The sequence below is a fragment of the Phoenix dactylifera genome, chromosome 8, assembly GCF_009389715.1.
Source record: "Phoenix dactylifera cultivar Barhee BC4 chromosome 8, palm_55x_up_171113_PBpolish2nd_filt_p, whole genome shotgun sequence".
Taxonomy (NCBI): Eukaryota; Viridiplantae; Streptophyta; class Magnoliopsida; order Arecales; family Arecaceae; genus Phoenix; species Phoenix dactylifera.
In genome coordinates this window covers 23,172,528-23,198,424 of record NC_052399.1, presented here as the reverse complement: position 1 = coordinate 23,198,424, position 25,897 = coordinate 23,172,528, and the positions used below count along the sequence as shown (strand labels likewise).

At 39.5% G+C, this 25,897-nt stretch overlaps 2 protein-coding genes across 5 annotated transcripts; one reads left to right on the top strand and one right to left on the bottom strand.

Moving 5' to 3' along the window:
• Nucleotides 1–6,950: 6,950 nt before the first annotated feature.
• LOC103702007 lies at nucleotides 6,951–12,917 on the top strand. The gene is made up of 7 exons (XM_008784271.3): nucleotides 6,951–7,240; nucleotides 7,356–7,466; nucleotides 9,681–9,749; nucleotides 10,867–10,998; nucleotides 11,968–12,045; nucleotides 12,129–12,254; nucleotides 12,338–12,917. Exons 1-7 carry the CDS (start codon nucleotides 7,034–7,036, stop codon nucleotides 12,521–12,523), a joined length of 909 nt encoding a protein of 302 aa, XP_008782493.2. The 5' UTR covers nucleotides 6,951–7,033; the 3' UTR covers nucleotides 12,524–12,917.
• A 3,986-nt stretch (nucleotides 12,918–16,903) lies between these two features.
• LOC103702008 lies at nucleotides 16,904–23,635 on the bottom strand. 4 transcript variants are annotated; one of them, XM_026802593.2, is made up of 5 exons: nucleotides 23,451–23,635; nucleotides 22,908–23,354; nucleotides 20,159–21,050; nucleotides 19,751–19,919; nucleotides 16,904–17,325 (listed from the first exon to the last, which is right to left on the bottom strand). In XM_026802593.2, exons 3-4 carry the CDS (start codon nucleotides 21,004–21,006, stop codon nucleotides 19,751–19,753), a joined length of 1,017 nt encoding a protein of 338 aa, XP_026658394.1. In that variant the 5' UTR covers nucleotides 21,007–21,050; nucleotides 22,908–23,354; nucleotides 23,451–23,635; the 3' UTR covers nucleotides 16,904–17,325. The 4 variants fall into 4 exon arrangements, with proteins under 4 accessions (XP_026658394.1, XP_008782497.1, XP_008782494.1 ...); XM_008784275.4 differs by having other exon boundaries at nucleotides 23,112–23,354; nucleotides 23,451–23,634; XM_008784272.4 differs by having other exon boundaries at nucleotides 16,904–17,297; nucleotides 23,112–23,354; nucleotides 23,451–23,634.
• Between the last annotated feature and the right edge of the window lie 2,262 nt (nucleotides 23,636–25,897).

Sequence of the window (25,897 nt, the reverse complement as noted above, 5' to 3'; positions counted from 1 at the left end):
GCAAGCAGGCACCGGGGGAGTCTCTCCCGCACGGCTTAACCGGAGGTAACATTCGTGACGGAAACGCGAGTTACCATACCGACAGTTTTCGAAGCTAATTTACGATAGTGGCCCCCTACCCCACCCCCGATAGCGACCCAAGTACTCCCGACCTGGTGACCGAGCCTCCGTCTCTCTCAACCCCATCCGGTTCGGCGGGCACGCCGTTTTGACCTGCCACCCGGATCAGCCGGAACCGGGCCACCGGTTTGACCCGGGACGCGTGGCACTGTTTCGCGCATCTTTGTCCTGAGTCGGGACCGCGGAAGAGTCGGCCGAGACCGGCGTTAGGCGAAGACATGGGGTCCACTCGATGGAGCGATCATGCCATCCGTGCCGTTGGTAGTGACATCATAAAATCATATATAAATTCAGAATGTACTCTGGAATTGAGGTAGCTGCGGCGGCCTACGTGACGAGTAAATTAAGGTGGTAAAAATATAAAAGGGCGTTTTGGTCAATATAATGGGGTAGGTGAAATGATGATGAATTTTATCGGCGGTAAGATTTGAGCAGGAGTTTGGATATTCTGGGATACGGTAAAACAGCACACGTTTTTGTCGAGCTAAAATGGGAAGGAGCCTAATGACCCCAAATCATGGAACCACCTTGAAATAGGACAGCGAGGAGGAGGACTCTTCAAAGTAAAAAAAAAAAAAGAAATCTTTTGGATGTGAGGAGTAGGAGGAGAAGGAGAAACTCGTGACCTATTGGGGAGTTATAAAAACACTTCGGTTGCGACAACTTGGAGATCTTGAACGCATAATCCTCGTGACCATCGACTTTGTTTTTCCTTAAATCATCTTGAAAGGTATCTACGTTAGTATTGGATCCTCACACATCTTGAATTGATTCTTCTTTGTATATAATATTTGATTGATCCCCAGATCAACCATGGCTTCTTAAGATGTTGAGTCTTTCACGAAGTTGTCGATCTTAATCACTTGTCCTCCATGGTTTTAGCATATTCATGACAGATTGATTGTTCGTAAAAATGAAAATTAGAAAGATGATATGTTGAGAAATTATTTGAGCTTTTAAATTTTAAAAAAGAAATTTAAATTTTGCTAGGATGTTGCTTGTTGGGGGAATGTAAATCGCCCCAAAATACGTGAGCACATCGCCGGCACGTGATCAGAAGCGCCCGACCTCGGATGCCCGACCAAGCGCCCGACCTCGGACGCCCGACCAGGCGCCTGACCTCGGAGCTTTCGACCTCGGAAGCCCAACCTCACCATCCGCCCTCCGCGGTCACATCCTTCTGCAGCTCGACCAGAGGCCATGCCCCACCGCCGCCGCTAACAATTAATGCGCATGGTCTCTGTAGACTTCCGGCTTACTCAACAATTAATGCGCATGGTCTCTGCAGACCTCCGACTTACTCAATAATTGATGCGCATGGTCTCTGCAGACCTCCGGCTTACTCAACAATCGATACGCATGACTCCAGCTATCCACGAATCCCAAGCCCTCCATGGCATATCTGCTCGGCTGCGTCCGATCAGCCATGACAACTCCTTCGCTCCGGCCTGATCTCCTACGACAAGGTATTAATTCTCACGATCGTACATTAATTCATACGACATGCTCAATCATACGATAACTTCGCCCCGTCATATCACAGGTAATTCAGTACCCCTCTATAAAAGGGGAACCTTCCCATCTTAGAGGGGGCTGGACGCTGAAACTCTGGACATATATTTTTTCTTATACATTTGCCCTCTCTGACTTAGGCATTGGAGGGCCGGCGCCAGAAAATCCGACCACCGGCTTTTTTGCAGGCCCCACGGAGGACGCCGCCCACCAACGAAACATCACCCGCCGACTCTCGCCGGAGCTCCACCTTCTTAGCCGACGGCCGCCCCTGGGTCCAATTTCCAGCAACATTACTAAATATATTGAAGCTTGTGCATGCACTAGCTAGGAATTTGAATGGCTTAAAAATAACAGGTTGATGGTGCTAGGAGTAGCACCTAATATAACTAGCTCTCTATTGCCCCATCTATCGCAGTTTGCGGAATTGTCCTTGGCTTTGACCCTTGAAGCATAGTTCGGTAATGAGAGAAGAACCGTGCTCGAGTCGTCTTTTTTTTTTTCTTTTTTCTTAAGCAGCCAATATGGCTTTGTAGGAACAGCTCCAACAATAAATTCCAGATCCATGTGGAATATTCTTCATGCACATCCAAGATATAGCTTGGTTCTTGGCCAAACTGGATACCATCACCATGAATTTAGACTAAGACAAAGCAGGCCTACCAAAATTTAGAAGCACAAATCCTTTATAATACATGGTTATCAAACAAAACATCTTCCTTATCTTATACAATGCATCATTGTTGATAGTTGCCTATCTTCTGGTGACTGTCATTAGATAGTGTACAGCATTCAATGGTGCAAATCGTCCACTGGATCAAAATTTAAACATAAAAGCCTCTGCATACTCACCCCATAATGAAAATGGTTATATTTCAAAAGCTTTCATGGTTGGTTGTAGGCTCTTTATGTGCCATTTACGATGCCCTTCCAAATCCATTTATCTTGATACGATTAACTACATACAAAAGGTGAACGAGATGGGAGTAAAATGGCACTATTGGCGACGTACCCAAAATTTGTACAAAAGCTTACGCGAGCATTTGGAACTTGGAAGATAGCTCTCGTTAATCCATCAATCGCCATGGATCCATTTCCGTGCTTCCATTGACAATAATATTTAGTTAGGCAAGTTCGTGGGGCCCATAAGTTCATAGCCGCGTGTCAAAGTTTGCTAGGATCCATGGAGAAGGCAGGGGCCCCACTCATCGACTGACCCAAGATTAGAGAATATAAAAAAAAATAAAAATAAAAAAAGAGCAAACAAGCAATGCTAAGGGGGTTGGTGAGGCCGGTTGAAACTTCGCAGCTTCTAGAGTTTTAGCGAAGTGGGCCCTACTGGGACGGCCCATTGTTAATTAGACTTATGTCATGTAATGTTAACTCTTAACTTTCATGATTAGTGGTAACATCTCATCAGCCTCACACTTAAAATGAGGTTTATCTTATTAATGGTGTCATCCATAAGCAGCCTATCATATCAGCTACATACTAGAATTTTGACCAATGGCTATTCAAACAGGCATGTCTAATTTGCAAACTGCATAACAATTTTATGAAGTAGTAATCAAATTAAGCAACGATTCCGATTCTTTTCATGGGCACAGCTATTGATCACATGCTAATGATAAATAATTATTTCTAGTTCCAAAGATGATGGAATTGATGGTATCTGTTGTTTTCGCTTACACTCATCCTATGATCAATTTCCATATCTCGCGGTGAATTGAGTGGTGATAAGTAGCAGGTCATCTATAACTTTATATTTTTTCTGTTGTCCCTTTTTTTGATGATATTTTATAATATTAATTTACAAAAGAAAAAATATCACAAAAGTAGTATCTTGCTTATTCCTAGTTATTACAGCATTGCTTATTTATATTATATTATTAAAGGAGAGAGAAAAAATTCATTTTATATTCTGTTTGTTAAATCTTATAACTAGAATGCTCTTAATATGATTAAGAAGTTAAATATTCATCCACCCCTTTGTTTTCATTTAGAAATCCTAAATTAGTTGGACTCTATTTTTGTAAAAAAAAAAAAATCTCTATCCACAACCTATCCATATCCTCAATTTGTACTCCTTCTAAAATTCAAAAATAAGCTCTAAAAAACAGCATTAATACTCTTTATCTAATTCACATATTTTTCTCCCTAAAATAAGCTCTAATTCACATAGGTTACATATGTCCTTTGCTAGTATTTGGCTAACACATGTAGTTTATAAATCACATTGAAGCCAAACTTTGTGGCATCCAAGAAATAATTAAACAAGAAAAAAGTTGAATTTAGCATATAATAATGAATGATCCACCAAATAAATTATCCATTGTTATATGAGGGCATGTAAAACTATAATAAAAGCAACATAAACGACAGTAAATGATATTGTCATTCTCGTGATTTGACTCACTAACTAATTCATGAAAACTGTGAGTAAATATAATGCCTTGTAAACTCTAGAAATTATGAAAAGTAATTGGCCAATTAATTTGGTTATGAGAGTATAAAGTCAAGAATATTGAGATGGCTTTTCAAACACATTCACTCAAGCCATTTTCTTCCCAACCTAGATTCATCTACATCACTTTCAATCTAATTATGCACGCGGAGAGGAGATGAAGTAGATCCAGGGAAAATCCCAGGGATAGAGTTTCTGACACGTTGTTCATCACATGAAGCAAGCTCAGACACTGCCGTGGTCCAGCTTCCCTCGAAGAAAACTGTGGATTCCATGCTTCTATTTAAAGAAACAAGTGGGATGTGGAATCTTGCTTGTCTCTTCCCGGCATTTCTCCGGTAGGCTACATCCGTTTGGACCTTCCTGAAATCCTTGCAGAGGAGCCTTAGCAACATGTCCTCTAGGTCGTGGTGCATCAGAGCCGCTTATATCGCCAATCACATTTGGCTCATCAAGACTATCTACCTCTTTAAGGGTATCACACAGGTGGCGAGACTTATCTTGGAGAACGTGCTAGTGCAGGCTGCCGAGATCTTCTTTTCTTTGATAGCAAGAGAGACTGAGATAGCTTGGGACATTTAGAACCCCTTTTTTACTCCTGCAGCAATTCGGTCGGTTTATATCATTTGGGATCTCCCATCCTCAAACTTCTTTAAGGTCAACTGCGATGGCAGTGTGATGGGCGACGACAGCAAAGGTGGAGTTAGATTTGTGATCCAAGGTCTGAACTTTAGGCTGATCGCAGCGTGAGAGATGCCGATTTTTGATGTCTTAGTTTTGGAAGTAGAGCTAAGAGCAATCTAGACAGGTATTACCTATGCGAGGCAAGTTTTGAGGGCTGACCATATTGCTATCGAGTGTGACTCAACAATGGTGATCAGCTTGATCCGGAGTCAGACAGGTTCCGGTGTTGTTCATCCGCTCCTGCATGATATTTGGAGGAGCTCGAAAAAGTATGTCTTATGAGTAGTCATACATATCTATCGTGAAGCGAACAACCCTGCGAACTAGGTTGCCTCTTGTAGTGAAACACTTTGGACGGGTGTATTAGACCAATTTATTAGTTATCTCAATCATCTTACGTGATACTATGTTTTTTAATATTATTGGATATATCCATACTAGATATGTATGATCCATTCATTTTATAAATAAATAAATAGAAAAAAAAATAAAAGGAAGCTTGGCAAGAGATTATAGCAAAGAAGAGTCTTGGCGTAACACTGCCCTGCCTCCACAGGTACTATTAAATCACTTTGGAATGTTCGTCAGTTGGGCTTATTGGATGCACGTTTCTTTTGGCAGGGAAGGTTAATTAGGGACAAGATCATGGTGAGAGTACTTTCCTATGGATATCCCAACAAGCATCTAGAAGAAGACAAACAGGGCAAACCCTCAAGGCGATGACTTTGGGCCAACTAACCAAGTAATTTCTACCAATCAAAACTAGTCAACCTAATTACCCTTTAATTTGACCTAATCATACCTAACACAACCCTGCTTCAACCCAATACCTAATCTTACCTAACTTATTCTTGCTTCAACCCAATCATAATCCTAAATTTCTAAAAACAACTAGACTTAGTTGCATAAGTCCAAGAACCTATCTACCATCATATAATCATTCCCATAATCCCATAACCCTAGACTAATTGGACAAAACCAACCGATTTCACTCAAATATGGTAACCAACTTATCTTATCCATCATTAAACAACTCAATCTAATATGTGATCACTCATTCTATAGAACTAAAATTTCACCATTCTATAGTAACTTAGTCGTTTTAGGCGACTTCTGGAATTTGCCAAATATGAAATTAAATTTATGATTTATATAGTACTCCACCTTTATTTAGATTCGTGCCATGACAACCCATATGAGTTACTAGTTATAATTTAGTATTCCCCAATAAGGTAGAAAGGCATTAATTAGTGGTAGTAGGTTAATTTGTAATCCTTGTCAACATTGAGGACACACCAATGATAGCAGCGCATGGGGATACAAATCATATACTTTAATTTAGAATGCTTTTTTGTGTAGAATTTTAAGTGTCTTAAATACAACCTACTTCGACCACCCTACTACTCTTTACCTTAAGAGCTCGTTTGGTTTGTGAAAAAAAGAGGAAAAGTGTGGTCAACGGAAAAATAAAGAGATGCCTCTTATTTGTTTGGAGTTTTTTTTTAAAAAAAAACGGAAAAGTTGTATTTCCGTGGGAATATGATTCCCACATTTCATGGAAAAGTCTTTTTCATGAGAAACATGTAAAAGTTACTTTTCTATGAGCCAAAAATCGAAATATTTTTTTTTAAAAAAAAAACCCTTCCGCTATCACCGAGCATTAAAGACCTAATTTTTGTTAAGGGTATAATAGGAATTACACATAACTTTTCCAGAAAAGTGGATAATCAACCAAACATAAGCACTCTGAAAATCTGTCACTTTTTCATGGTCAACCAAACATGCCAAAAGTACTTTTTCGGACATCCTCTTTTCAAAAATCTGCTTCCCAAAAATCATATCCTATGACTATGAGAAAAAATGTTTTCCGCGAACCAAACAAACCCTAAAAAAGAAGTAATAATAATACTAGGGAAGTCAATGGACCCATACTAACCCAGACACATTAGGTACTTGATTTGGCACATAGCCCAAGGATTGGGTATGGATCCAAAGATGGATCACTCTAGTTATTGGATCCGATTCCCATCTGATTTGATCCAATTCCCAACTATTTGGATCCAAATGTGGATATCAAATCCGCGGGTTAGGATCCGGAGGTAGCTAGACTTGACCCGACCGGACCCGATCAGACTGCACTCCAAGTCTACAAGTGACTCGACAATCCGAAGCTAGCGGGCATCAATTAGCCGCATTCGAGTCAACCGCAACGGCCCTCGAAGGCGGAAGGCGGAAGGCGGAGGACGGAGAGCCATGGCGAGGCCCGCCCGAGGTCTCTTCACTCTCTCCGCTCTTCTTCTCTTCTCCTCTCTTCCATTCTCTCTCGCTTCGCCAAAGAAGCCAGCTTCGGCTGCGAGGAAAGAGGACATTCCCTTCATAAGGTGCCAGGTCTGTGAAAAGATCGCCCACCAGATCTACAACCAGGTCGGGAAGAAGGCGGCCCGGATCGCCCCTAAAAAGGTAGTATTCTCTTCTTTCTGTCTCGTTCTTGGTTTCAATCAAACTTATTGGGTTGGAGTTGGATTGTCTGCGATTGTTTCCTGGCGTGATTCGGATTGTTTTGGAATGGGATTAGGTTTCGGAGTTTGAGATCATTGAGATCGCGGAGAGTGTTTGTAATTTGAAGAAGCAACAGGCGGATTGGATCCTTCACATCGATATTGTTGAGAAAGGAGATAAACTGGAGGTAATGTTAACATTTTTGTGAACCGAGTTCAGCTAATTTACGTAGGAATACAGTTTTAGCCGTTATGAACTCAAAAATTCTTGACATCAGTACGATATTATGGTCCATATGATGTCTATATGCTGCGCGCCTGCGCCATTAACTGCAATTTTACCTAGAGAAGTTTTGTATTTGCAACGATTTTAAAAGAAAGGATCGTTTTTCTCAGCAAAAAAACCTTACATCCGGGTGGAAATTATTGAACATGAAAAACTAGATGCAGAGATACTTCTTTGGCTAAACACTCAATAGATGTTTTTAGTGACATTGAAATTGACTGTGTGTAGCTCCAAAAAAAAAGATTTTCTTATAAGTATCTTCACCTTCTGTTTTCTGAAACAATTATCTGTTGTTTTTCATAAAAAGCAAGGGGTTTTAGATTGATATAGGGAGGTTGGATTAGTGTATGAGATAAAAGATGCATATAACACTATATTCTAGTGACAAGTAGGTTGTGGATGTTTCTTCGCTGTTGATTCCAGTTGCTTTTACAAGTGGTTCGGGCACATTTTAATAACTATTGATGGCTATGGGAAGGTCTGTGATAGTACTTCATGACATCTCTATATGTACAAATGCAACTTTTTTTGCTCTTACCATGAAGGAAGATTTGCTGGACTTAGGATGTTAAAGATGCATCAATCAAATGAATGGTTTAGATGAGGTTATTTCTCAGATTTTGGCTGAGTTTGAAAATTAAGCTATGTGACCTGCAACTTAGAAGTGGAAATTGTAGTTCTTTGTGCCACAGTCAACTGCTTTTCGTTGCAAAAATAAGGAACATAGTGAGGATATTTTATTCAATTAAGAGGTGGCAATTATCGTTCCAATTCACAATGCATATCACACTTGATGTTGTTCAAAAACGAAAATCCTTTCTTGTAACCCCGATTATTGCTTGTTTTTGAAATGAGGGGGAATTACCATTGACACTTATCGATTGGAATCCAAATGAAAGGGGAAAAAGAAAGTTCTTTATGCCAGTTTGATGGAGCATATTCTGTGAAATATCCCAATTTTACAAATGGGTCATCTTTGGGTTTGGGTAGGACAAGAGAGCTTTATAAGGCATGCATCATGGAAAGATTTGATAGCCATGTTGATTGGATGAAACATTCAGGCACTTTGGAACTAGCAGTTAGATCATCATTTGGACAAATGTTGTAATTTTTCTGGTAATACGACAGATATTACTTTTGAGAGCTAACTCAGACATCCTCCACAGCACATGTTAATGTACATGTTGGCCTTTTTTCACTCATTATGATAAAAAGGCATATGAGGTGACATTGGGAGCAGGGATTGTAGTGGTTCAAAGTGAAGAAGAGTTCTCAGCTTGTAATCTTGAATGGAATTTGTTAGTCTTGATAAAAAGCAGAAAAGGATTTAGATTAGATGAGCAAGACACAAATGCACAAAACATTGTGGTGATCAGTTTGTGCTGGAAGTTGGTCTGTGGGAAGAAATTCGTTAGAGGAAGAGACTATAGAGAGAGGGACCATAATAATGTCTCTCCTATTTCCAGAGCATTGCTTGTTTAGATCATATAACAAGGAGAGGAATATAGGTTGTGACCATGGGATTAATATGTGAAAGACAGACAGAGCTGGGTTTTCAAAGGATAAATTCATTTATTCGAGATGTGTCGTTCCTTTTATTCAATTTAAATTCATTTAAAATATATGGTCCTGATGCTTCAGGCGGTTGATATTTTTGTGATTGACTATATTAAGAGATGCCCAATTTATTAAACATATGGCATTAATATGCTTCTGTTTTCTAATTTGGTATTGTGCACTTTAGGATCCATTTATTAATATTTTCTTTGGACAATCTGTTTTCTATTATCTTCTTGATACAAGGAAACTGCTTTTTTAGTTCCCCCTGTTGGCATTTCAACATTTTGACTTCATGTACATCTTTTAAGCACTCAAAATGGATAAATGTAGTTCTTTTTATAGCAACCAATGGCAAAGAAATATTTATAATGTCAACACCAAAGATAGGATAAGGTGATTGGTAATGATTTTCTTATGTCACGGTTCTTCATATTATTCACAAAATATTCCACTTGAGGAACAAAAGAGGTTACTATGTTATCATGTCTTTATTCTATTTTTGTTGCTGAAACAACTCTTGCATTGCTTTGTCATATTAGTTTTGTCGTTTCTGCAGCTCGTTGAGCAGGGAACTGAAGGGCAATGCAATTCAGAATGTAAGACCATTGAGCGTGCTTGTCAAGAGGTGAAAGACTAATGCTTTTTTGCCTTGCAATTCTCTTCATACTCACTTCACATTAAGTAGTGACATTAGCTTGGTTTTGACAACATATTATGTCACATACATTACTGAGAGGCGGTTTTAGTTTTTTAACTAGTTATGTCCTAGGCCATGATATGGTGGCACAGTTACTAGATGACAAGTCTCATAGTAGATTAATTTTATCTTGATGTCAAGTATTTGATCTTCTCACACCAGAAGCACGCCTTTGAGTAGAAGGATAAAACATGAACCTTATTTCAATTCTTGAGCTTTTATCTGTATGATCTGGTTTTCATAACAAATCCTGTAGCCAATGAGGCAAACATGCATTATAAGACTTAGGCACTCTTTTATATTTGGATAATCCATAATAACTGATATAGTTTGTTGAAATTTATGCTTTTGATATTCTTATATGATTCATTTAAACCTAATAATTGCATGGAAAAAAATGCTTTTTCTTCAACTTAGAGCCACTAGGCATTATGATCCTGATCGATTAAGAGGTCTGCTATACTCATGCCTCACAAACTTAAAAGGATTTTCTTCTACATTTCTCCGTTCTTTTGTCTCTTGATATTTACATATAAAGATGGACCCGTCATTTGACCTTTGACTATTGCCTCTTCTCTGCATAGCTATAAATAAATATTGCCTGTCAATCTGATCATTGACATCATTTTCTTTGGAAAGGAAATGCTCTAGGGCCTCTCCTAACTTCTCCTGGCTTGTGTAATGAAGAAGTAATTATTTTAGAGAGCAGAATAAGCTGAAATTAAATGACTAGTCTGTGTAGCCATGATTTGCGGTACTTGGAATGGTCATATAGACCTAAAACAGTTCTCAGCAGATGGAAGGTACCTCTCAGAAGGAGCTGTTCATGACTCGTAATTGATGAATACTCAATTTAGTCGACTCTTATGCTTTTTTTAAAAAAATAATCTTTTTTATTGTAATATGATAATTAGATCTGGTCAAAATCAACTAGTCAAGAAAGAAAGACATTACATTTTCATAATTATTTGGACTCCATATATGACATCCATTTATGCATCGGAGCTATATGCATTAATTTCTTGTCCAATGGCATCCTTTGCAGGTAATGGGTTATGCAGATACTGATGTTGCTGAGTTTTTCTTCAAAGCCAGGCCTTCAGTTGATTTGTTGGTGAAATTTCTCTGCAATGACATTTCCAAAGCATGCTCGGTCAAGCCACCACCCATTCCTGAGGTAATCTTTTTTCTTATATTAGGGGAATCACTGGCTTTCCCACCCTCTTCTTCTATTTAAATGATTGATTAATCTTAATATCGAAAAAAAGTGTAGGTCATATGAAATGTAAGGTAACAAATACAGCATTTTGATAGGATTACAACTATGAAGGACTCATAGACCTATTGCAAAATTATTGGATAAGATGTGTTTATTAGTCTATACATTGTGAAAGATTGGTAATTAGCGGTGCATGGATTGCTGCATGGATTGCTGCATGGAACGTTGTCATATATGACATGCACAAATGGTACACACATAATAGTATTTTACTCTGGAAAATTCCTCCTATCCTTTAGCATTTGAGATGAAAAAGCAAGATATATATGCTAAGCTAAACAGTACTTTGGTACAATTAAGAGGTAATTTCTCTCATTTTTCTTTATCTCATTACCTTTTCTTTGAAGGACAGACCATTCCTGAAGCCACTTGTAGAGAAGAAAATAGATATTGCATCCAAGGCTCTGATCAAAAACAGATTGTATTGAAAGGCCTTCATCTAGGCAACTAGAGTAACATGCTATATACATTAAAAAACTAATATTTCCAGCCAGTTTTATGAATTTGAAGCTTATCCGATGATTCAATACATGTATATGAGGTGATACTAAAAAATTTATATTTCTGTCACATTAACAATTTTCTCTTTTCTTCATTAGTTAATGCTAGTAACTGATCCAACAATTACTGTCCTGATCATGTAAACTAAGCAATAAACTTGATGTTTTTATGAGATATGCATTAAGGAATCACTGTATAGAAAGAGAATACTTAGGTTATTTAGGGATGCTCGGAGAATTGATCAGCCAGTAGGAAAATGCATAACTAATTTGAAATTTTCATTTTCTTTTTTCAATAGCTTGGAGAATATGAATATAAAGACATTTTCTATCATCTTCAGAATTATTCTTTTATCACTCTTTGCAGGATAGAATTCCTGGAGAACCTTTTCTTTCAAAGCTATCTAAAGATGCTGAAATGGAAAAGATTTTGAGATCCATGGAGGTACCTTTCCTCAGTGAGTTAACAGATCACTTTGATATTTTTTTTATCATGACCAAGTTTCTTAAGCTGCTATATATTGTCAGGGTATGCCAGGAGCACCAAGCATGAAAATGTATTCTAGAGAAGATTTGATGAACATGAACAATTTTGGCGATGTAGAAGCTGATGAAGATGAGGAGGACGATGAAGATGACTTTCCTACAAAATTGGTAAAACACGGTTCTCCCCGCAGATGGCTCTGTTTATTTCTGCTATTGAACATTTATTCATTGTCCTTTTGTTTTGGTTTCAGGGCAAAGTTTTAAAAAATAAAGATCCTCCCAAGAAAGATCTGAAACAGAGGATCCTACAAGGAATTACAGAGACTGGGAAGCAGGTTAAGAGGCATGTGAACATAGTATCACAAACAATCAGGAAATGGTGGCAGGGAAAGCAAAAGATTTCTAAACCTCCAAGGACTGCCAAAAGTGAGCTTTGAGACAGGATCCCTTTGTCCCTGAAATTCTCATTCATGGCACGAGATACAACAAGTTATGTTCTTGATTCTAGAAACATGACAAGAACCTTTTATCTGCTGAGTTTCCATACCTATGGGCCTTCCCAGGCCAAAGATCAGAGGGGTTCTATAGCACTTTATTTTTCAAGTACAAATTGGTTGTGATTTTGAGGAATGGACGATTGAGCTTGTTGAGAAGAAATAGAGCTACAGAGTCATGAAAACAATCTTGTAACTTTAGAATTCTCCCAGGGAACTAGTATTCTCACAAGCTCAAAAGTGATCGGTAACAGCAAAACTATCCTGCTTAGAATAATATTACTGGTGAAAACTCCACGCTAAACTGATTTCACATCCTATAACGGATGCACATTAACCCGGGTTTTTCTCTTTGATATATTTCATGATGATGAAAATGTGCGACAGAAGAACAAAGTTTATGCTGCTTACAGAACTGCAGGCGAAGCTATCATGCATGTCCACCTGTCGAAGGCTTTATGTAGCCAGTACAAAAACAGCAAGGACATGACAAGAGAGCCCTAACCAGCTATTCTAAAAGATAGCCTTGTCATGATAGCAGGATGTCAAAATGATTGCTTTAATATGTTTTAACTACAGATTTCAGACTGCTAAACAGAAGAACCAAGTCTTAGCAGAATCAAATCCACTGTTCTGATATGGAAAAATTTGATGTGATCTTGTGCCAAGGTTTCAATCAAGTAGCCCCCAAATTGCCGTAATATCAGCCTATCAGCTTGTTTTCTAAAACCTCATACCATATAAGTTCTAAAACTCATTACATTCAAGTGTATACATGATGGTCAGGTATCTTACATTACAACAACATAATCCTGCTTCTTCCTAAGAGAAGAAACCAGTACACACACATCTGTGGTTAGATTCACACGCGGGGAAAACCAACCGCACAAACAACACCCAGAAACCGCAACACATCACTCCAACTCCAGCATCAAGACATAGGGCCTTCCCACGGATGGCAGTCGCACGGACTCCGGCATCAGTTGCCCTCCCAAGCCCTCCCAATAGCGAAGACGGCGTAGAGCGCGACCCACACGGCGCACAGCACGGCGCCCCACCACCAGCACGCCCGCGCCACCGCCCAGGTCGCCGCCGAGGCCGAAACGGCCATTGACGCCGCCCCGCCCCACCGGCAGAGGCGGGCGTACCCAGGGAAGCTGCCGCGGTGGAGGATCGCGCCGGCGGAGGCCGAGCCCGCGAAGACGAGGGAGAGGACCAAGACGTAGAAGACCCCCGGCCGGTCCCTGAAGATCGCGACGGTAGGGACGAGGCCGCCGTCGTACTCCTCGTACGAGAGGCTGCTGAGGACCAGGCCGGCGAGCAGAGAGATCCACAGGGTTAGGGTTTCGGCATCCGGAACGGCCCGGAGCATCGATTTCCAGATGGCCATTGCAAGATTCGAGAATTGGGACCGCAGAGCTGAGACGCTACCCGAATTCTAGAAAGTTTGGTCGATGCTTCCGGTCACTGGTCAGCCCTAAGTTGGCACATCTAATGAAGCAAGATAAATGCCAAACTAGCACCAATCATCTTTCGACATTTTTTTTTAAAAAAAATGCAGGTCACTAACTTGGTATACGCCATCCGCCCCTCCAATTAAAATATAATATATGTATAAACCACTTATGGCGACATATGGCATAAGGAAAGCTCACATCTGGATCTATTGGAAGAAGAACCGTGTCTATAAAACAAGCGCAGCAACTAAGGGCTCGTTTGGTTTGCGAGAAAAAAAGAAAAAAAAAAATATGATCAATAAAAAAATAATGGGATGTCTTTTATTTGGTTGGAGTTTTTAAAAGAGAGAGACGAAAAAATTGTATTCTAATAGAAATATGATTTGCATATTTTATGGAAAAGTCTTTCCCATGAAAAACATAGAAAAGTTACTTTCCCATAAGATAGGAATCACTCTATTTTTATTTTTTTCCAAAAAGATTATTCAGCATTAAAGAAGCATTAAAGAGGTATTAAAAACCTAATTTTTATTAAGGGTATAATAGAAATTATACATAACTTTTTCAGGAAAGTGGATGGGCAACCAAACATAAGCACCTTAGAAATTTGTCACTTTCCCATGGTCAACCAAACATGCCAAAAGTACTTTCCTAGGTATCCTCTTCCTATGAATCTATTTTTCAGGAATTATATTTTTAGAAAGAAAAATACTTTCCGCGAACCAAACGAGCTCTAAAGAAAGAGTGGAACTCTTTTTTCAACCATCTTTATTTTCTTTAGTCTTCTTGTTGGTTCCTCTGTTGTTTCCTCAGAGTTTTTCTTTTCCGACTTAAATATCAAAGGGCTTAATCGGAGCCAATTCGGTGAATCTTTTTTTTTTTTTTAAATTTGATCTTTCAAGATGATAGACGTATGTGAACCACTAGAGTACAGATTGTTTTGAAACTCTTTTATTATCTAATCGAGTTTCTTTTTTTTTGGTGAGTTTTTTTTTGGTACAACGGCAGCTCACACACTGCGGGTGTAATACGGCCAACAAAATCCGAAAATAAAAAGCTACATAAAAATCTCGATATAGATCCACTGTCCACTCAGACAAAATCACTGAAATGATGGACCGCATAGAAAGCAATTCAGTCAGCAGCCTTATTTGCCTCCCTGTAGATGTGTAAGGCTAGGTGGGAGTCGCACTCCCCCAGCAATCTACGTATCTCGTGGATCAACGGTCGGTTCTCAACTGTGCGTCCCCGACTCCAACTCCAGATCAAGTTTGAGATGACAACACTGCTACTTCTTCTGCTTCTTCTTTAAATGCTTTGGAGTCTATAAAAGCATTCCTTCGCATTCATTTAGAGAGCACTGGGACTTCTTATGGAGAAGGTGGCTGCTTTCATTTAGACCATTACATACTAGATATATTCAATCATGTTCTTGAATCATGTCTTTGTTGATCTCAAATAATACAGTCTTGCTTAACAAAAATAATACGGTCTTTTGATGTTGGAGCGCTTTCTTGGCGGTATATGTTATGTGGTATGTAACACCTTTACAACTATGACCTAGGTTTAACAATATTTGAACTCCTCAATTGCGACTTGGAAATCTGTGTCAGTCTCAATTGGTACAACCTTTTTATGTCGAAGGACTTTCCTGTGTGTCTAAATGGATATTTAAACAACACTTGTTTGGATTTACAGTTTGAGTGATAAGAGCAGCGTATGCCGAACCGGCCCGTACCGGCCGGTACAAACCGGTTCGGCCAGCTATCGGTACGGCGGAGCCGTGGAAACCGGTACAGGCCGGTTCCTTGCCAGAGACGAAGAAGACGAGGAGAAAAAAAGGGAGCGCGGGGAAGAGAGGGAGGGAGCCCACCTTCGGCCGCCATCGGAGAGCCGCGGAGGGGCGTCGGAGGCCGGTGGGGGGCGGCGGAGCCTGGCAGGGGACGGGGGAGCCCGCGGGGGTGCTGCGGAGGCCGCGGCCGCATCACTGTTTCGAAAGAATTTGGGGATTTTTAAGTGAAGTCGGCAACCGATTTGCCGACTTCACTTAAAATCCCTAAATTAAAAAACGCGGCCGCATCCCCTGTTTCTTTCGAAACAGTGGACGCGGCCGCGGCCACGGCCTCCGCAGCTCCCCCGCAGACTCCGCCGCCCCCCACCGGCCTCGAACGCCCCTCCGCGGCTCTCCGATGGCGGCCGAAGGTGGGCTCTCTCCCTCTCTTCCCCGCGCTCTCTGGTTCTCTTCTTCTTCCCCGATTCCGGCGGGGAAGAGCTTCCCGGTTTGTACCGCCCGGAGCACGGTACGAACCGGCCCGTACCGGTCCGGTAGGCAACCGGTACGCCTACCGGATCCGGTACGGTGGACCTTGGATAAGAGTAGCACAAGATGTTTTATCTAAACGTCATTTTCCAATAACACATAAACTCAAAGTATCAGCGTGCGTTCGTGCATATGCACGCCAACAAACTCACAACTTTTGTGCATTTGCTGTGCTAGCTTACCCCAAAAAATAATTGTATGAAAATGGAGCTAAATAATTTTTAGAATAAGATTTGACTCAAAAATAATGTTAAATTTTAATATCAGCTCCCTCGACTTGGTGTAATATGGTTGGTGGATTATGGTAAAGGCACCTATTTTGTATATTTCGTTGAAGTTGTGGCATCTGTTTGCTTATTGTTTATCCAAAGAGTACTATCTTTGCACATCTAGCATTTCTTTGGATACCCTGTTACAAGTCTAGAACTTGCCCAACGTGTTTGATATTGCTTTAAAAAGGCACTTTTATGGCTTTTAAAGCAGAAAAGCACTTTTTGAAAAATAAAAGTTTGGAAATATTAATTAAAAATTGCTTCTAGCATGGTAGAAGAAAAAGGCCAAAAGAAAAAAAGTTCGTTGATCACAAAAACTAGCATGCAAATATTTTTTCATAGTGCAACTGTGGCTTTGGACAGCAAATATGAGGGTGAACACCCGAAGCCACTGTACTCAAGGAAACAAACAACTAGATGCATCAGCCACAATTACACAGATCAGATAAGCAGGAAACTCTGAAACCAAAACTCGCTCTGGAGGCCATCTGCCTGTGTACATGAGTTGTGCAGAACTCACCTGAGTGTAGCCATCATTGCCCAAGGGCGAAGGATTTACTCTTTCGATACTTCCATTTGCAGCTGATCTGAGTCTCCTTCCATCCTTTTTGGTAGCTTTGAGGATATTAAGGCGTAACGCCACCTTCGCACGTCCCCTCACAGCTCAACTGCCAATATGGATTCAGCAGAAACAATCTAATTGCAACATGAACCAAATATTATTACATCGAAATCATTTTATAAAATTTATTGTTAAATGAAAAAAACTAAAGCCAGGTCTAGGACATGTCAGATACAAGCTTTAAACAAAACCACAACCATACAAGACAATGCCGTGCCAAGCCAACCAGCCTAAACTCAGCTGGTTGGCATCTCTCTTCACTATGGAAAGGTCCAGGTTTGATCCCTGGTAGTGACATCCCATTGTATTTTTCAAAACAACAAAGGCAGGCAAATGCCAAAAGTTATATAGGAGATCATGCCAATGGGCTTGCGTCTGCTAGCTGGCAATCCTCTCCTCATTGCAGGTGCTAGGAAGAGATCCCGAGTTTGAACATAGAAGGTAATATTCCGACTGAATTTCCGAAAGAAAGAAAAGGACAAGAAAAGGATGGGAGATCATAAGACAAATGTAACTCCCTACTGCCAACAATGAGGTGATTGTTAAAACTTAAAACCACCATTGCCAAGGCTGAACACTTCACCAATTCTAACCTGTGCAATTACAAACTTTGTCTAGTAGGATGTTATGATGGATCTTGATTATTAAGTTGAAGGCAAGCAAAATGCAGCAGCAAATGTACAACCTAGAAAACTGCAGTGTGCCAAACTTTGGCTTCTCAGGCTTGGCTCATTATATGAAAAAATCATATCCTATAGAAAAAGTAGCTCTTGGTAGCAATTTTAGCTATCTTTTGTATGGCTGGCTTGTGAAGAAATTTCTTTGCATGCTGGTGGTCCTCTATAAGTAGTCCTTCTTAAAAGCCATCCCATCCAAGCAGCACTTACATGCAATAGAAGGGCAGACCTTACTGTAATTCAAAACCACATAGAAATTCCTATACAGCATACTGGGGTAGAGAGGTGTGATCCCCTTTGCCAGGATGACGATTAGACCGGGTCTCACTGGCAACATGGATTGACGATAAAAGGGAAGCAGCTGAGGGTGGGTGGAAGGAGTGGATTGGGCATCTTGGCAGGTGGGGGCGGCAGAGTGGGCCCCAGCAATGTGGGGGGTGGGGGAGTATGGAAAGGGGCATTTCGAGAAAGAAAAAACCCATCTTTCTGCTAATCTAGCAGAGAACAGGGTCGATATTTTCTTTTCTATATTAGCATTTGAATACTAATAGCATGTGAGTGCCTCCACTAGTCTAACAGTTTAGGCATGCATCGTACCAACAAACTTCTTTTCGTAATTTGAGGCTTCATTTGAGGTTCTTGCTTTCCCATGTATATCTTTTTTTTGAATGGACGCTTTCCCATGTATATCAACTTAAAAAGTTTTCGGTAAAACAAGGTTTAATCCATAACCTAAGGACAAATCTGTGAACTATATACCAATGATATTATTAAATAATAAATGTTAAAAATTCAGAGTCACAAATCTGGACTCATCTGTGAAATTCGCATTAGTTTAGATCAATAATTTTTTATAACTAGTTAGAATGTAGGCGCAGATGCATGTAGCTACAAACAATTTTTGATTGAGATAATTTAAATCTAAAATCTAAAAAGACCTGAAAACAGTTAACTCATTATTAAATTTTTCGAGTATATTATATCTGACCTCCGCCTCTTGGTTTAGAAGTACCTATCTTCTTTTCACTTGAAAGTTTACAAAGACATCCTTTTAAGGATTTTCTTATAGTTTAAGCCGCTTTTATATAGTTTAAGGATTTTGTTATCAATAATTTCCTATCAACAATAATTTTCGAATCGTTGGAGCATTCTAGGAAAATAATCCTAATGGTACTCCTGATGAGATATATAGATAGAATAATGTTTCCAATAATAGAGAAGTTTAAGGAAGATAACTGATTCTTTAGAATGAAAATATCATACATACTATTAGGTATGTATTTTATAAATTATCAGCAGATGTGATTAATGAAGAGCTCTTCTATAAATTCTATCTAGATCACTGATCCACTCGAAATCTTGGCTTATTTTTCTGTTGGATCATCAAACTTCTGAGGTTCCTCAAAGAATAAGAGAGCGAACCCATATAGACTAAAGTAGGAATATACCAATCTGTTGTAAACGCAATTCCCAAGTTGTATCCCGAAATTCTCAAAAGTTGTGTCAACATATCCTAGAGTGTGTGTGAGCTTTAAAAGAGAATCTAGAATATCAACAATTTATGTTTCAACTGCATTCAAACCAAGGAAACAAATTATCATCGCATAAAAGCCAGTCTTGAAAAGAAATTCTCACAATTTAGACTCAAACTGTCATGGGAAAACAACATATGAGACACCCATCTTTAATTATATCATTATATGAGAAACCAACCAATCAAGTCAAAAATTAGTAAAATGGCTAAACAAAAACTACTCAAACCTCACACATATAAGAAAGACACTGTATTAAAAAACTGAAAGAAAATTGCTGAAATACTCACTCAGCAACAAAATGAGCAACAGGAAAAGCATGGAAACCATTTGTTTTGTGCAGCACCAGGAACTGCTTTGGGAGACTCAGTCTGTGGCTGAGGTCGCCCTGGCTGCTCCTTTGGTGTACGCTGATGCACTGATTCAACTTTTATGGACTCGTTTTTTCCATCTGTCAAGCTGTAAGTTACCAAATAATCAGTTTTCCTCCAAAATACTCCTTCAAGTTACCACACACTTTAACATGTACAACCTAAAGTTGAAATATGTAGCTAAAAACTTGTGATTTATTAATGATCCACTTCGTGCTGCCTAATCTGTGGATCAAAGTGTACACAAAACTATACATAACACATATATGTGTATATGTGCATATATAAATACGTAAACTGAAGTAGTATGTGAGAACGAGATCATACATCGGAAATGCAAAAGAGCGGTAGCTGTTAACACTGCTATCAGAACGCTTGCTATCACAATGAGGCATACCCCCAGCCAAAGGGTTGCCCTTTTCTTCTGCAGCTGCCCTTAAAACATCCTTCATGGCCTCAGCATTTGCTGCTTCAGCCACGCTGGGCTCCTCTAAACCCAGTCCTGTGCCTGCACTTTTCGCTGGACTAGAGACAGGTAAAGGAGAAATGGGTGGATAACCATCCCATTGGCCATTGTAGAAGCCAGTCAGGTCTCCAGACCTTCCCATTTGGATACTGAACAATGATTCATTAGAAGCCACACTCCATTCCATGGGTGCCGTAGACTTGGTCCTCATGAAAATGGAAGATGGGATCCTGTTGGGATCAAAACCATCTGATTTCCCCATCACCTGGACCGGAGGGGGCTGTTTTGCTCCAACATAATCTGATCCAGGACTAGGATATGGATAGAATGGTGTTTCTGATGGCACCTGACCTGCCTGTACTGATCCAACAAACATACTCTCATCCTGACTTATATTTTTCACTTCCTGTTTACCAGCCGAGCCTATAACTGCTGCTTCTGACTGAGCATTTGCTCCATGTTGAGGAGGCCTTAAGTTGTTGCCTGGCATCTCATCATGTGTTGCTGTTGCCTTGCTTAGCTCAATTGCATCTAGTTGGAAGAAATCTTCCTCCGATGAAGTATCCGAGGAAGAGGACGATGAGCATCGTGCATCTTCATCGATTATGGGCTCATTTCCAGGCTTAGGCAGTTCATCACCTCTAACAGTTCCTGTCTCAAGATGTGTGCTTGCATGTTCTATATATGCACTCCCCCGTGCAGAATCCATTTAATGATGTCTGGATCAAGTCCAGATAAAAACTATCCGATGATCTGTACCGAATCAAGAAGAAAAATCTCAGACATGAAATATTATAAATTCTCCACATATAAAATATAATGCCTCCTGGAGAGGATCCACAGTTACTCCATAAGAGAAAATCCTACATTATATAAATGTGATAGCAACAAAGAAATTCAATAAAAAACAGAGAAGTGGCTCGCAGTACACACAATAAGTTCAAGAAAACTCTATAAGCTAATCAAGGAAAAGAGAACACCAACAGAAAAGAGAACACCAACAGAAGGCTTGTAAGGCTTCTAGTCAACAAGAGGTAATGTAAGTGATAACCAAGTTCTCTTATGAATTTTCTATGACTTGGATCCAGCTCCCATTTACTGGCAAAATTTTTGGAACCACATAGGCTTTCGAAGAGGTAACGCCACACTTCTTCTAAGAAGTTTTTGGGAGTATTAGGAGAATATTATCTCAGTGCAACATGATATTCGCATAAATGATGTTTGTTTGTACTCTTTGCATCTTTTTGTTTTCTTAAATGAGCAGAGTATCTGATAAACGATACTTCTATATAAATGAAAACAAATCTTAAAATTGACTCGCAAAGATGGTTATCATATTAAAAATTAAAAAAAAGATCCACCATATAAATCTTTAAGCTGTTTCTTTTTTCACCTACATCAGCCTTTCATATTCATTCGACAAATCATTTTAGCCATACAATGTTCGTCGTAACTCTTAATTATTTGAGAGAAGAAAAAGCTTCTGCACATGGTTCTTACCAAGCTTCTCTAAAAGATTATAAGCACTGAAGACAATAAACAGAAAAACTAGTCCAATTATTTACAGCACATGGACCATCCCAACTACAAGCATATGAAGATATTGAGAAGAATATCTGATAAAGATGTGATGCAGAAGAATGGGAGTTACTTCCTAAAACAAATTTCATGCTTAAAAACAGATTGCATTTGGTCAAAGGTCACCAGTATCCTAAGGTGGAAGAGGGTATGATGATGGGAACAAACAGGCTGGTAAGGATTAAGCCAAACAAATTGGAGGATGGACTGGTGGCAGCTACCCAGAAAGTTGCCTTTGACAAACACTTCCTGCAACAACAAAGTGCCTAAATGACACAACCACCAGAATCAAAAATTGATTTATGAAACTCTAAGAAAGCTGACCTAACATTAGTGTGGAATTGTTTGTAGAAAACAGGACAGCAGTGTACTACGGCCGAATAGTTAGGTGCAATTACAGGAAACCACGAATCTAGCCAGACAACAATATACTCGATAGCAGAGCTCCTCGGCTTGCATGAAGATGGTGCATATAACAAAAAATACGGGTAGAAGAGGTTTGAGATGTGTTGTTTAAGACTGTAGATTATTTATTTTCCATGTCCTAAAAAGTTTGCATGCAGAGACTTATAATCGTATTTTTAATTGCATCTACCAGCTGCTTCTTTTGAGAATATTTTGGTTTGTCAGCCTGATATTTCACATTCCCAATTCTGTAAATTTCAATTAAACTCTCCTGAAAACATGACCGACCTTTATATTCCTTGCTCTCGTGGCAGATAATTTCAGTATTAATCAATAAAACTATTGGGATTGAGCTAATCTTCATTTCCCCAAAATTTTTTAAATCGAAATTTACCTTGAAAATGTAAAACACTGATATTTCAATCTTAGCTGAAGAGTATCGTGACAGACTAAAGCTAATAACATTATGAAGAGACCAATTTCGTACACAACGCAAAACATAAAATTTTTCTGGATACTCATCAATATCGCATGCAGAGCTAAACCAAAGAAAGGGGGGGAAAGGGCTGATTTCTTGCCTGGGGAAGGGGGGAAAAAAAAGAATTCATGTAGAGCGATGAAATTTACCTCGACAGAGGATGATTAAGAGCTAATTGAACAATGGCATGGTAGAAAGTGGAGAAAAAAGATCTCTTTTCTTATTTTTCGACTCCCACATTTTCTTCCCTTTTCTTCTCTCCTCTGGAACAGAAAAGAAAAGGGAAGGCAGGGAGGATCGGTGCCTTATTTACGTTTGGAGGGGGATGCCTTGGAAGGGAAAACTGGCTTTACCCTAATTAGCACAGCGAAAACCTCCAGCCAACCGCAGTGGGTCGCGAAACACGGGAGACCCTCCACGCCCAACCATCGGATATCCGCCCCAACTTCCCCCTCTGCTCTTCCGTTCTCTCCTCAGTTCCCGCGATCCAGCCGCCGCCTTCCCACCCCCACCAGTGCCGTCGCCGGGGCCACCGATACCGCCGTTTGTTCGTGAACGGAGACGAGGCGGCCATGGCCGGAACGGGAGGTCGAGTCCTAGAGACATGAGCAAATTAATTCAGGGACTTTATTGGTTTATATTCAACAAAATCAGAAGACAATACGCTCAAAAAAAACTTCTAGCATCTGCACCTCACCAATCCAAAGAACTCCATCAGAATGGTCAGCTACGAAGAAAGCCATCCTATCCACCGCTCCGCCTGCCTTCGATGGATAGGTTATTTGAAAAGAAGACACATTCTCTCGCCAAATTCGAGATATCCCGAAACGGGGGATGGATGAATGACGCAGATAGTGAAGCTATACGTGGTTCAACTGATGCACCCGTAGGGCTTAACTACGCCTCTCTAGGTCTGACTGTATTTAATCTTGGGTTCTTAATTTGATTAAATTACATTTGAACTAGTCTCGGCAAACCGAGACCGGATCTTGCTTAAATATTGCCCATGGAAAAAAAAAAAACCAACTAATAGTTAGCGTCAACATTGCCTTCCAGACCGAGCGTGTTTATAAAAAGACTAATGGAGCCATGGATTAAGTAGCCTCATATGTGATTGCTTCCCCTATGGAGATGTACTATGAAACAAGAATGGAGATTATCCGCAAAGAACTACGGTAGAACAGTTTATGAATGTCTACGCAGTGGACTTGATTTTACTAAGGATAATAAAAACGTCCACTCACTTGTAGAAAGAAAGAAAGAAAAGAGGTTAGCTGATCAATGCCCCAACCATTCCAAGGCTGTTTTTGTAGAAAGCAAAAAGAACCTCAATCAGTCGCTTTTGCTTTGCTCTCTCTTGAGCCCGCATGTGAAGATCTTTAGAGGTGAACCCACATAGTAGACATCGGTGGAAATAGAAATTCGAATTTTTATTTTCTGCTATCACTCTGGAGCTTTGTGCGTCGGAAAGAAGAAGTTGCCTAAAATATTTCGAGACTTATTATTTTTTTGATGTATCCATACATATAAGTCATCCATCGCAGCACAAAAAATATAGTCTAGCTCGAATATTTCCCATGCAAGGGTTAACCAGAGGTTTCCAAAGTTTCCTATAGTATCATATTTGCGTCTAATCAGCCCTCCTATGTGGGAACAAAAAAGAGCCGCCGGCATCTGCCAAGGCAGAGAGACTGGCAGATTACGTGGCTAATTCCGTTGTTGATTATGGTGTTTTCTCCTCCTTTTTTTTTTTCTGTCGTCTAAACTTTCCATGGAGCTTCATATTCTTCTTCTAACCAACACGTTGTGATTTGCCTCAATGTCCCCACAATTAATAAACAAAACATGCCGTGACACTTTGTTATTTAAAACATATGTGCCTATAGTTAATTGACAACACTATGTTATGTAAAACCCAAGTAATTGTGATGTAAAGACTACAAATCTTCTAGCAAATTTATCCACATTAGTCAGCATCTATTTGTGTTTTTCAGTATACGCCCATGTCATTTGATACCTATATGTACAATTATCTTTCTTCTGACAAAGTTAAAACCAATGGAGGAGAGCTTATTTAAGCCTAAGAATTTCAGGAAACATTTGTTTTTGGAAAAGATTCATGTGTTGGTTTTCATTGATCAATCCTGAAGCTGTTATAAAATTATCTTGAATCTCTCCTGGATTTGGCTCAGGAGTGATGTTTGTTAGATACTCTATGATAATCAAACGAGCCTCTACCTATTACTTCCGAGTTAAACATGCGAAACACGAGCTCTGACTTGTGTCTCCCATGTATACAAATTGGGAAACCATTGGCTACTTAGAACCAATAAATGCCTTGAGTCTACGGTCTGACTTGGCAAGTTTCTATAATATTTTTCAAACCTCGGCAAAACTTAATGCCTCCATAAGTAGAGATCACGAATGTCAACAGCGATGGATATTTAAATATTTTATCTCTTTACCTCCGAACCAAACAGTGAAGCCGAACTAAAATTACGTAGAGCTAGTTTCAATGTCAGTTTCAATTATATTTTTAATGGTTTCTCATTTTGAAGTTGAATCTGACACCAAACTCTAAATCAAAATCAAAACCGAACGTATTTTAATACCCTCGATATCCTTTATATTTTATTTAAATTCAAAATATTATATTATAAATTTGGTTAGCTTATAGATTATATTATAAAGATTATGGATGATATCTTCAATTTATTTATTTATATATGAAAAATTTCAAATGAATAAAAAACTTAGCATTTTTTGATTTTGATTTGTTTGGATTATTTGTTTTTATTTAAAATTTGTTTGGCTCCGGTTTCGGTTTCAGGGGCGGTTATGAATTTTGGATCCGTTCCCCACTCAAACTAACCGCACAGAATCCATCCCATTGATATTCTTAATGGGGATCCTTTCTGATTTATGGTTGAACGGTGATCCATCTAGTTTTTTTTTTATATATTACAAAATTATTAGTGGTTGAGTGGGGACCGTATCGTGCACGAGGATCAAAACAAATATATATGGCTACATTGTAGAGGAGGAGGAGAGGGAGTGATAGAAACTAGGCCGAGCTTTATGATTACGTGGGCTGGTTCGAGCCCATTCCATATGCATCCCTGGCACTTGGGAGCCCATT